A 12563-nucleotide genomic window follows, 5' to 3' on the forward strand; every position below is an offset into this window, starting at 1 on the left:
TTTAATGGATCTTTACACCCCAATCTGCAATGCAGGGAATTATTGAAATACTTCTACACAGATGGAGAAACTGAGACTGAAAGGGGTGAAGGCTGAATAGCATCTAGGAGAGAGAATTTCAAATAGAGCATTTTTGGGGACACCACTACTTGGCAGTGTTAAGCTCCCAGGAAGAGCAATATATATATATTGCAAAAATTCCACAGCTCCTTCCAACCCTTGTAACTGAAAGAGAGCTTTGGCTAAAGTAGTAAATGTCATTTCCCAACATGACCTTCTACTTACTTCCTAAGCTTACCAGGAAGGGTCAAGGCCAAAATGAACACCTCCGAGAGGCCTCCACAGGGAAAACCCCTTGCAGACTGGAATTTGGCTCAGGCATCAGTGCCATCCTGAGGCTGGAAGCCACACCCAGCCTCTGGGTCTGTCTAGCCCATCAGTCACCCAGCAGGTATCCCACGCTAGTCACTCTGCTTGGCACACTCCTGAGCTGGGTCACTGTCAGGCTTCAGTCTTTATTTCTCAGTCACAAATACATCAAATTCCTTTTGCCTATTACACTCAGGCAAACACATGACACCAGCTAAAAGCTTCATCTCAAGCCACAGCTTCAGGGGCTAGGATTAACCCTCTATAGTCAATCTTTTAAATCCTCATATTAATCCCCCAAATCTCTTCCTGTAGTGCCACCTCCCCTTCTGCCATATCCCGTCACTATCGGATGACCCTCTACTTCTCAGCTCTACCCAGCTACACTCATTCCTTAGACTCTGAACGCCAGGGTCCATCTCTCAACTGACCCTCCCCTAGGCAAGCTGTGCCTACCCTGTCTTTTACTGAAGCACCCTCGGACGCTGTCACGGAGCTTGCACACCCGGGTCCCCCTTACCTTGCTCTCTCGGAGGGGCCCCATCTCGCCGCTGCCTGCCGTCTCCCTGCGCCGCCGCCGCCGCCGCCGTCCAGGAGGAGGCACCTGTGAGCACCGAGCGAAGGAGGAAACAGCACTGAGTCCGAGGCTGCGTGCGGCAGCAGCAGCACCGGGCTCGCCGCGTCCGCGCCAGCGGTCGCGCTCGGCTCCGAGGGCACGCCCGCCGCCCCGCCCCGCTGAGCACGTGGTGCCACCGCCCTTGGCCGCTCCGGAGGCGTCTCGCGGTCGCCGCCTTCACCTGCGGCCCGGAACAGCTGCCTGGCACCTCGGAGCGCAGCACCTACCAGGTCACCCGCCACGTCCCGCTCTCAGCGCCCCTCCCTTCCAAGCCTAGCCCGACCCACTGCGGGCAGGCGGAGGCTTATTCGCAGTATCGCCAGGCCAGAGGTCTCCTCTGGTCCAGGATTGGCAGGGAGTGAAAATCGAATGAAGAGGCTGAGAAAAGCTGCAACTTGACATCAGACAGCCAAGATGGAGAAAGAGGGGAAGTCACCCTTCCCACTCACTGTCCCCCTGTGACCTCTAGGTTTTAAGTAAACATATGATTCTCTACAATGACCTCGCCCGAGGATAGTGGTGGTGGGGTCTCCTGGTCCTCCCGAAACCCAGCCAAGCCTATGCTACGGGATTGATACAGCATCTCGGTTGCAGGTTCAAGGCTGCGGTTCTCTTTGGAGGGTTTTGTGTCAGAAGGGCCTAAGGTGGCAGGAAAACACAGCTGACACCAGGAGGCAGGAGCCCAGCATGCAGACTCATTCCCAGTTCTCCAACTGCTGCCTGACTACAAGTGAAGAAGGCCCTGGAATATACTGTAAAGGAAACAGCACACCGGTTCATTCAAGCTGAGACTTTTCTGCAAGTTGGCCCTTGTTAACACCAGGGATAATAATACCCACCGGAGGGGCAGCTGGGAAGGATAAATGAGGACAACAAAACAGCTGTATCCTATTGACAAAACAACTTTCCAACGGGCAGCTAGGTCAGGTCCAGCTGGTCCAATATCTGCAGGTATCTTTTACAGGACAGGCATTCAAAAGTGTTTGTGGTGCTTTAAAAAACTCATGTTTAAAAAGCTCAAAATGTCTCTGAGAACAGAATGGTTGACAGTCTTGCTGTGCTATCCTCAAATCCAATTTGGTGATAGGCCTTCAACATTTATGACGTACACAGGCTTTACTCAGGTAGAGAATATTCTAGGTAGCAATGTGAGCAGTGTCAGTCTCATGCTGGCACCCAGGGTCTTACGTGCGATGACTGTGTTTATAGGTAATGTAGCTCAAATTCCACCATTCTGCTTGCATTCCTTCAAATACCAACTCAGGAAAACAAGGAATGTACTGAGTTCGCAGAGATCCTAAAGTTGAAAGGTTAGTGGAATCCATTTGTTAACTTCCTAAAACCCCAAGAGATTATATTCCACAAATCCTTATCCCCTTCCATCTACTTAACAGAGACATAATCTTGAGATTCTCTGGAGCAGAAGAGGTGACTAGTTCATCCTTTCTAAACCCATAACTCTTAACCATGGACCTCACCAAGGTAGGCCTAAGAGAATTGATACAATTTATTATTTCTAAAACTGTGTGCCCAGGTCTGTAAATTACAAGATAGGAATGAACGTTCCTGCATTCCCTGAGAACTGAATCAGTGATCTTAATGGCAGAACCTATCCACAGGCTGCTGAGATCAGAGACAGTTTCTGTCTTGTCCCCCAAACCAGTCTTTTGCTTTCCAACAGCACCATTCATAGTGACTCAAGCCTTAGTCGGTTCTACCCTGGCAATAGGACTTGAATCTGACCCCTTTTGTCCAGCATCCATTTTCACTCTCATTTGGTATCTTCTTTTGGAGTCTGCTTGCTCTGAGTTCTAGCCAAAGCAAGCCAATGAAGCTGTTCTGTTTCCAGGCTTATTCTCTTCTTTTTCTGACCAATTAAGGATTTTTGGGTTTGTTTTGTTTTCGAAGAAAGCTTTCATAGAAAACAAATTGCTCACAGCCTCACTTGATTTTGCTTGGTTTGATTTTTTTTAATGATTGTTTTGATGTTGTTTTGTTTGATTGTTTGTTTGTTTGTGGTAGTGCAGGAGATTGAAAGAGAAGGTCATAGTGCAGGAGATTGAAAGAGAAGGTCATGTGCTTGTTAAGTAAGTATTCTGCCAAGAAAGTGTTTGACCACTGAGCTGATCTTCAGCCCCCTGGTAAGCAAAGCTAAGTCAAACCATGCTTCTCCACCAAACTCCTTGACAACTCCATTTCCCTGCAGTTAGTATTGAAACCTGCCAAGATGGCACCTAGCCTTTTCAAGATCTGACTGCTGCATTCGCTCCTGCTTTTCTACAGGTGTTCCCTGCCCATCCCACATCCCCCCAGCCTGCTGCTCTCTCTCCATACACACATGGCTATTGTTCAAACTGTAGTCTTTAGTTCTCTGGAGACCTCATGTTCTTGTCCCTCTAGACTTTTGCACAGTGCTGATACCCTGTTTACATTTCTCACACTCTACCTACCCATCCTCCTCCACTCTGAAAGAGTAAGCTTAATCTTAGACAGCTTCTTCCAGGAAGCCTCCCAGATCCCTGCAGAACACATGTGCTTGCCCTCGGAGAGCTGTACTGATCCTTCTTCAGAACTCCCCCTCACTTGTCTTCATCATGGATTGTAGCTACTGCCTGGCACAATTCCTTCCATACAGTAGCATCAATGCATAACTGCCAAATGAATGAATTCCACGATCCCATATAGGGCTCACTGGTACAGAATGGGTAACATAGATACAACTCGTGTTTAGCAAATGACTCAGATAAAGCTGTCCTTGTATTTAATGATGGGATGTGTGCCTAAAAAAAAAAAATCCAACATGTGTTCAGTGAAAGCTTTTTACTGCAGAAGGGCAGGCACTGAGAGGCTGTGCAGTAGCCTCGCTGTCACCATGGCAACCTTACCGAGGGAAAGGCTGATGGTTTACTGTTCAGATGCCTCTTAGCTCTGTACTTTTGGAACCCAAGCCTGTTTTTCTGCTGTTCCAAACATCGAGTTTTTACAAATAACCGTTATCTATGTTGCCTTTAATTCATTCAAGTGTTTCTCATGTCATTAGGAAAAATGTAACATTTGGATTATGGCATCCAAAAGGCATAGTCTAATATAGTTTAAGATATTCATCGTTCATCTGCCTGTTAATATGCAGCACTTTCATTTTATACTTAAATACTTTATTGTCTTGGTTTGTGATTTTGTAGCATTTTCTTGAGGGGAAAAAAAAAACCAAGAGTGTTTCCTGGATTTTTTTAGAGAATATAAATTGCTTTGGAAGGCTTGAACCCCTAGAGGTTTTAAATAATATACCTGGCTAGAAATATAGGAGATACAGTGTTATGAATTGGAAGAGAAGCAAAGTCTATGTACTTACTCTCCAAATCTAGGAATTCTTTATGTGAAATTTGTAATGAAATGATCTATACTTTTAATATGCAGAGAACTTTACATTGTCAGAGCCCTTTCACATAATATAATCTTATACACGTCCCGTAAAAAAAAAAAATGTGACATGTAAGTGGTCAACTGCTGAAGTCAGATGAATGATAAAGCACAGGTTTTTCTTGACAGAGACTCCACCTCCCCCAGACTGAAAACTTCACAGAAAAGACAATACAGATCCACTGCCAAAGAGAATCATTTGCAGCAAACAATCACATGCCCTTTCCCTCATGTCTCACCTGTGAATGCCAGGGCTGTCTTGGACTCAATCAGGGCTGACAAAGCACCGGCTCTTAATCCTATCAGCTGTGCAAGCGAGCGCTGCCGTCTCTCAGTGACCCGATGTTGGGTGATCTGCACAGCAACAAGGAGCAGCTGACGTGCTTTACAACACGTCATGAAGAAAAGAAACTGCATTCTGGGGCATCCTGGGATTTTTTTTTGTGGTGGGGTGGAGACCCATATTTTTCTTACCAGGGAGAGAGCTGCCTGTTTTCCTGTAAGAGCTTGTGTGAGTGATCCACCCTCCTCTTATTGTATGTGTGTTGTTGTTAAGCTATGGTTAAGGTATTTAGACGCTATAAACTGTGATGGCTAGAATTATGCAAGATCACTTCCTGAGGAGGGGGCCCAGAGAGTACTTGGGGCAGAGGGGAGTGGGTAACCTGAGGCAGTGTGGCATGAACATTCATTGGATTTGGAATGTGCCAATTATCTGGGCTCTGCAAATGAGTTTACAGTTAGAGATGCTGCTAAGTGAGGGAGAGAAATGAACTGAAGTTCAGGTGAAGGGGCAGAGGTTTGGGCCCCGGGGACTTTGAGGCGTGAAGGACACATTTTCTGCCTTTCTAATGGGGAATCCGATGTAAGGTAGTTTCTCATATGGTATCTGATGTCTGTGGCCTTTTGTCCATTTGTAAGAATAGAGTAAGAAACTAGCCAAAATATTGGAACGGTAACTATTTTAAACAATGTGGCAACACAGAGTGGGACAAACAGCTGTCCACTGATTGGGAAAATGGATTAAAATGACTGAAAATTAGATGCCTGGGACAGATGAGTGGAAAGCTGGGCATCCAGGTGGGAGAAGGCCGAGTCTGGCCATTTCCCTAATGATCTGCCTCCGATGACTAGACAATCCGTGGGCCTCAAATATGCACTGAAAGGGCACAGGAAGTCGTCTGTGAGGTAGGCACCGGAAGGCCTTAATCCACATGTTGAATTCTGGGCCTGAGGGGGAAGCACCTCAGTCTGGAGGAATAAGAAGGGCAGTGGAGAGTCCTCTGACCCAGCAGCAAAACTTCCTAGAAAGGAGATGAGGAGTGAAGGCCAAGACACTTCTCACATCTGTCAGGTACTTCGTTTAGGGGCCCTGAGGATTGATCCAGGACCCACATTAATCCAGGCTTAGAATAGGTATTTATAATATCTTCCCAGGAAGCAGATGTATAGCTAGATCTGATTTACGTTAAGGATTTGTTTTCCATAATATAATTTATGTATATGACTTTGTACTTTCCCCACCATTCACTTTCTAGTAAACACTCTTTTAAAAATAATTCTGCCCCCCCTTTTTTTTCTCCTGCTAGAAGATGGGGGAAGGGCTGATTCTGAAATTTTTACTCAAAAGACCAGACAGCCGGTTCTTGCAAAACAAAAATGAGCACCCCTAGTGGCGAATTGCTATGACAGCTGTTGCAGGAGCCCGGGGAGTTAGGGAGCTGTTTGCAGGCCTAGGGGAACATGGAAGGAGGTAGGAGCTTGGCGGTGCTTTCCAGAGAGAACAGAGAGCCAAATACACCTTTACAGAGGTAGGGCTGAGGGCAATCCTGATCGCTGCTTTTATTCTCGAAGCCTGCTGTGCCATTGTTATCAACCAGTTTTCTTCATTGCTGTCATCTTGTGACCTAGTGAGTAAACACACAGCTTTGCTGTGACCTATCTCCTCCCCCAAGCTACTGGAGAAAAATCAGTAAGAAAATAATCCTAGGATTTGAGGGTCTGAACTATGTTGTCTTATCTCTCCATGTGTCTTCATTAGTCACTTCTAGAAAGCCATTTCATCAAAGAGAAATTGCCTTTGAAAGAGATAACTTTCCGTATTAGTTTCACAGATATTGAGATTACATCATCAACAAATTTGGCAAATGAAAGACTAAAACTGTTCATTATTTCATTGGCCTAATATCTATGATTCCCATGGTGTTTCAGTTAGCTTTGTTTTTCTCTTGTATTTCAGGCTTATTTACTGTACATCAAAACAGCATAAAAATGATAATAAAATTCTAAATAACCTATCACATTTGGGGATCTGTGGATGCCATTATACCTGGCTGTTTTGATGACTATCCTGGACTGGAATGCCATTTGTTTTCTCAAGAAGTTACTCACCTCCTCTTGTCCTCTGATTGGGCAATGATCTAAGATAGGACCCCCAAGCCTCTTTACCACTGCAGACAAAGTACTGGGGCTACTGCTAGGAAGCCTGAAAGCTCCGTCATGGCCTCCCACACCACGACCCCCCACCACCCCCCACACCCCTGGTGACAGCTGTAGTAGATAAAATTTTAGGATGAGCTGCCTGGTGGAGAGTTAGTTAAACTAAGATTGGGGAAATGACCTTGAATTAGGGCCTGAGAGGAAAACACCTGTGTCTGCTCTTCTATTAAGCTCAGCTACTGACTGGCCTCCTGGTGATGCTCCTTCAAAAGACAGCTGGAGAGGGAAATGAATTTCCTATTCTGCACAGGGGTGTGTGGTGAAAAGGAAATGAAAGATACAAGGGCCTGGATCTCACAGCCCTGAACTGAAGTCAGTTGTTTGCCTTGTTCTGACTGTGCCAGCCCACTGGAGTTGTTTAAGGACCCCATAGGACTCAGCTGCAAATGCAGGTTGGTTGAAAAGGAAGACCAGTTAGTGTTTTTGAGTAAATTAAGTTCTCTCTGCTTCATTTTCACACCTATAAAATCGACTTAATAATAGTAATTAGCTCGTAATACTGTTAGAAGGATTAGACAAGTCTAGTATTTATTTATGCCTGGTTAGAGTTTCCTAGATATCTTTTTCTTGCTCAGATCAAACTGTTCGAACTACCATTGCTGCCTCCTGCCTGCTTGTTTCACATTTGCCTCATCTTATAGATGGGATAGGGCTTTTTATCAAAGGGGAAACTGTTTTGCTCATATAGATTATTACACAAAAAGAAGAAAACTGAATTTCACATTGGAAAAGTGGTTGATAAGCCATTCCTACCAAAGACAGATTAAAACTGGTGAAATGGATTGGATGGGGAAGGCTAGGAACCTATCAACGGTCCATTCTCTCATGTGTCTGTGGCCCCGATGGTCCTTCTCGGAGCTAGTGTCTATCCTGTTCTTTAGGGTCTAACGGAAGCATGGGCATAGCTATGGCATGCCATTCTGGAAGTCTGCATTGTGTTAGAGAGATGTCAAAGGGGCTTGTCAGAATTTTAAGTTATATTGGGATTGGAGGCAGCTAAGGATACGTTTTGAAATGAGTTTGAAGAACAAACAGGTTCCATTATGTTTCTGGCTTCTTGAAAGTTCCCTTTATTTCCTTAGTTTCTTCTTCCTCCTTCCCCTCCCACCCTCCTCCTGCTCCCCTCTTTCTCCTTTCTTTTTCTCTCCACCTCTCTTCTCCCATCTTTTCTCCCTCTCTTTCCTCTCCTCTTCTGTCTGTCTACCTCTCTTTCCATTCCTTATCTTTTTACCTATTTCATCTTCCTGTTTCTGCCTACTGTGTAAAACACCCGCTACATAAGTGGATTGATGCAGACAGAAGCGTTGGGTTCCCCTTGAAGTACTCACTGCTCACTTCCTGTAATGTTTTGGGGGAAAGGGATTTGTCTCAGAGTCCCGATTGGGTACAAATGGCACCAAGTACAATATGTAGCATCTCAATTAGCTTTTGCTAATTAATATCATTTAAAAAATTTTAAGAGGATCATGGTTATATTTCCACCCATTGATCCATTAATGATTTTTTCCTTTGACATCTTTGTTTGGGAAGAAATCTTCGTAGCATATTCAAGCCTTCTTGGGATTATTTCAGACAACTTTCAAAATGTAAGGCTACATAACTGTGTGTCAGTGAATGAGATACCCTGAAGGGTACTATACTGAACGAAGTAGTATTCTTAATCATTAGGCGTTGCTGTCTTCTGCTCTCTGCTGAGCTATATCGGACAAGTTAGCATTCTTAATTTTAAGTCTGTAGTTTTATTTGTAAAATGCATATGTGGTCTACTTCATAAGTTTTTTTTTCCAAAGATTGAATTCTCTGTCACACACAGAAATGTATACAGGTTGGGAATTCAATTAAGGGCTCTTTGTTTTCCTCCCTGTCTTTTCTGCTTTTCCAGTTAATGATAACTCTGCAGAAGATAATCTATAGGATTCAGCTTTAGCTGATCAGTGAGCTAATTCTTTCTACAGCAATAATGGCAAACAGTCTTCAGATAGCCCCTGTTTCACTTATTCTCATGTATCTACTATTTCTATAAAATTAATAGGCTTGATATTTTTAAGCTGTTGTTTCTTGAAGCTGTTTTAGTTTCATAAAAAGATTAAGTGGGGAGTACAGAAACTAAGCCATTAACACCCACAGTAAGCGCCATCTTTTCCTTCTAATAGTCTGAATGCAATTCATTTCCTACCTGCTTGATTGATTAGATAGAATCATACTCTATTTTTGAAGAAGATGAAAATAGGTGCAAACTCAGTGGATCTTCCCTGCTTCCCATCCCCTCATCTGTTTGGATGGTTTCCAAGGTTTTCTGTGTCTCTAATATGTAGTCAACATCCTAGCTTTCAGAGTTATCTCAGATAGACTTAAAATGCCCACCTGTGCCTGACCTGAATCTGCACAGATTGACCCCCATTGTCTCATGAATGAATAGTACTGTTTGTTCTTGATCTCCAGCTGCTGGAGGTTTATGTGGCAATCATTTTGTGATCTGAAGATAGTGTTAGAGAGTTATTTCCTTTTCACCTAAGTCTCTATTGAAACCTTCCCCATACTTCAAACCTACCACCCTACTATTGTTGCTTCATGCCGAGCAGATTCTCTTAGCCCTTGATGGACAGACAAAATAGAATGTATAGAACTCTCCATCTCTTACTTCTAATCCTATAAATTTACCAGTCTCTTTCCTATTCCTTTGTTTCTCCATCTTCTTAGTTTGTTCCCCCTTTACAAGGGAAATTCTTATACCTGAAAATTGAATTCTACCCTTTCAAGTCTTGTAAAGGAAATTAACCAATTAACCCTTCTAACTCTCTAGAATCATATCATTGTCTTTAAAGTAGAATAATTATACCTAGGTTTCTATGAGCATCACTGGACCTAATATTCATAAAGAGCTGAAGAGAATCCCCAGCATATCAGAATCATGAAGTTTGGTGTGAGCTGTTATTAGCTATTTTCTTAAAAATTATATCAACATATGTCTTTATTTTCCTGATTTTGAGTACTACTGTTTTTCTCCCCTTCCCTAATCAACATGCTTTGGATGAATGATTAGCTGGGTATATTATCTGGGACTGTCCCTGCCCTGTGACACTCCACAAGTACTAACCACTTTTGAGTTGGCAGCCCTTGCCCCAAGTCCCAGATAGCCTCCTGTGCTGTTACTCTAGTGGCTAGTTTTGACCAGAATCTTGTCTTTTAATCAGCCTTTGGAGTAAGCGCTATTCATTTTCTCAAATCTATCCTTCCCCTTCTGGTTCTCTCCTACCTTTCAGCACATGCTTAGCCTATCCTTCATGCATTGACATGGTCGTTTCATTTGTTCATCTTACCTTTCCTTCCTGGGTAATGCTTTTCTTTTCAGTTGCTTCAATGACTATTTGTAGGTAGATCATCTATAAATTCTATGAATACATATGTCTACTATATTTCCTACATTCCACTTGGATATCTCAGCTTATATGTCCCAAAATGCCCACACATTCACTCTGTTTCTAATCAAATTTAGACACTTCCTCTGCAGGTGGATCTTACTTCTGCATTCTCTAAGGCAATACATGGTTTTACCACGCAAACCCAGAGCCCAGATGATTTTGTTACCTCTTTCGTCTTCTAAACTTCTACAAAGAATTATTCTATCTTTCTTACCTCCTAATTATCTTTACATTTCTACATTTCTCTGCTCTTTCTTCCCCCAATCTTCACCTAGCCTCTCAGACTTGTCCACTAGAGTAGATTCTTAAATAGTGACCCGAAGAGTTTCTTTAAGGAGCACATCTGACCACGCCCAGTCTCCAGTCTACTGTGCCTCCATCAGGCCCAAACGAATCTTCTTAGTGCTTTCCAGTGACTTGGAGATAAACATGTATGCATATGCCCTCCTGATCTAGCTTTGGCACCATATCTTTGTGCTTTCACAGAGGCCGCTCTCCCCAGACCTCTCTTTACAACCCCATCTCCACCTATAGTCCTTATCCAGTTTCTCTTGCCCTTCACACATACACTCATTAGACAATCACACTGCTCAAGTCAGGGAGCTTGTCCTGGTCTTGAGTGTAGGATAGAAGAAAATAATTTTTTTGGTTTAAAAATACTGTCTGAATTTTTACATGGTTGTATACTCCAACAGAAAAATAAAGCCACATGCAAGATATGATAATCAGAACCTAGGTTTGCTTCAGGGCGTCTCACACGAGTTGAATAGTAATTCAAAAGAATTTTTAAGTACGCAAGTGAAAATAATGATTTCCAAATTGGCAAACTTGAAAAGCTTCTGCCTCAGAAAATACATATATTTTATCTTGTGGATTATAAAATATTAATCTAAGCTTCATTTTTAATGGGTTCAATTCTCTTGTGTGAGAATTCAAAGAATATGCTTTGAAAAACTATTCCCCTGATTCCTTGTTATAGTTTTTCCTCCTCTTTTCTTCTATTGCTTATTAGAATTTTAGTATTAAAATAAAAAAAATTTCTAGACAAGGGTTTACTTTTTTAAACTCTAGCGTTTTAATGTTTAAATATTCACATATTCTCATTGCTATATTTTTGTTATAATAAACCCAGTCAAATGAAGATATATATACATATATATGTGTGTGTGTGTGTGTGTGTGTGTGTGTGTGTGTGTGTGTGTGTGATTTGAGAAGATTTATTTGGAAACTTGGAAAAATAAGAACTAGATACTAAGGCAGAAACTATTAGGAAATTTCATACTACGAGTCTACTGTAAATATTCTTTGAGATCAGTCAGTTTCTCACTGCTTGGGTTATTAAATATAGATGTGTGGATTTTCTAAAGTCAGTGTGCTTGTGGTTCCATTCGTAAGCACCTGGAAGTTTTGCATCTAAATTACTATCTTTACTTCTGTCTACCCTCAGTCAGCAGTCCTATCTGCAAACCTCTACATTCAGAAATCTTTACAGAACTATATTGTGAAATGAAAGAAATGGGGAATAAACAGAATTAAGGATATTCTGGGTTTTTTATTTGTTTATTTCTTTGTTGACTTTTTTATGCAGAATTGGATATTTAAAAGTATTGTCCTAAAACAAGAAGGCTCTTCGTCTTTTAATAAATAAAGATGAAGCCAATAATAATCACTAAGTATATCTGACCCTTGTCTAGGAATTGGCTAATAGGGATACTGTTACTAAAGACAAATCTTACACCTCGAATCCAGGACTTTTAGTAAATGTGATTTTTATTTATTTCACAAACATGAATTGAGCCTTTGTTATTTACCAAGAACTCCAGTAAATATTGGGAGACACTTAATCAGTTTGCCATGATAATAGAAATAAGTGTAATTTCTTAATTTTACATGACTCTCTTGCATGGGACCCAAGCAATGTTTGAATTGCTATGTGGCCATGGAGAACAGAAGGAACAGTGACTGTCACTGAAACTCTAAGCCGTGCTGTGGGGTGGGTAGCTCATTTTCTGTTTTATTTTTGTGAGAATTTAAAATTAATTATTTAATTACAATGATTTTAACATTGAATGAGCACATGACCTTTTGATATTAGTATAGAGACCCATTTCCAGCTACAAACTATATTTTAAGATAAGCCCAAAATGAATTCACAGAAAAATAAGACAAAAGGAAAATTTATTAACCTGAAATGTATTTTACTGTTTCAAGTAAAAAGTACTCATATGAAAATTACC

General features: G+C 42.0%; 1 protein-coding gene and 1 pseudogene across 3 annotated transcripts in view; one reads left to right on the forward strand and one right to left on the reverse strand.

Moving 5' to 3' along the window:
* The window catches only part of Sybu (syntabulin), a 66633-nt gene extending 65383 nt beyond the window's left edge, over window positions 1-1250 (reverse strand). Inside the window, exon 1 of one of the 2 annotated variants that reach the window (XM_028766474.1) lies at window positions 890-1250. In XM_028766474.1, coding sequence (XP_028622307.1) covers window positions 890-913 — 24 coding nt within the window. In that variant the 5' untranslated portion in view covers window positions 914-1250. The remainder of the gene's footprint in view (window positions 1-889) is intronic. The other variant, XM_028766480.1, reaches the window with a different exon arrangement.
* A 3558-nt stretch (window positions 1251-4808) lies between these two features.
* The window catches only part of LOC114620372, a 117546-nt pseudogene continuing 109791 nt past the window's right edge, over window positions 4809-12563 (forward strand). The window contains exon 1 of the transcript XR_003711312.1: window positions 4809-4916. The product of XR_003711312.1 is annotated as a protein SMG5 pseudogene (transcript). The remainder of the gene's footprint in view (window positions 4917-12563) is intronic.

The sequence above is a fragment of the Grammomys surdaster genome, unplaced genomic scaffold (genome assembly GCF_004785775.1).
Source record: "Grammomys surdaster isolate TR1022 unplaced genomic scaffold, NIH_TR_1.0 63, whole genome shotgun sequence".
Classification (NCBI taxonomy): domain Eukaryota; kingdom Metazoa; phylum Chordata; class Mammalia; order Rodentia; family Muridae; genus Grammomys; species Grammomys surdaster.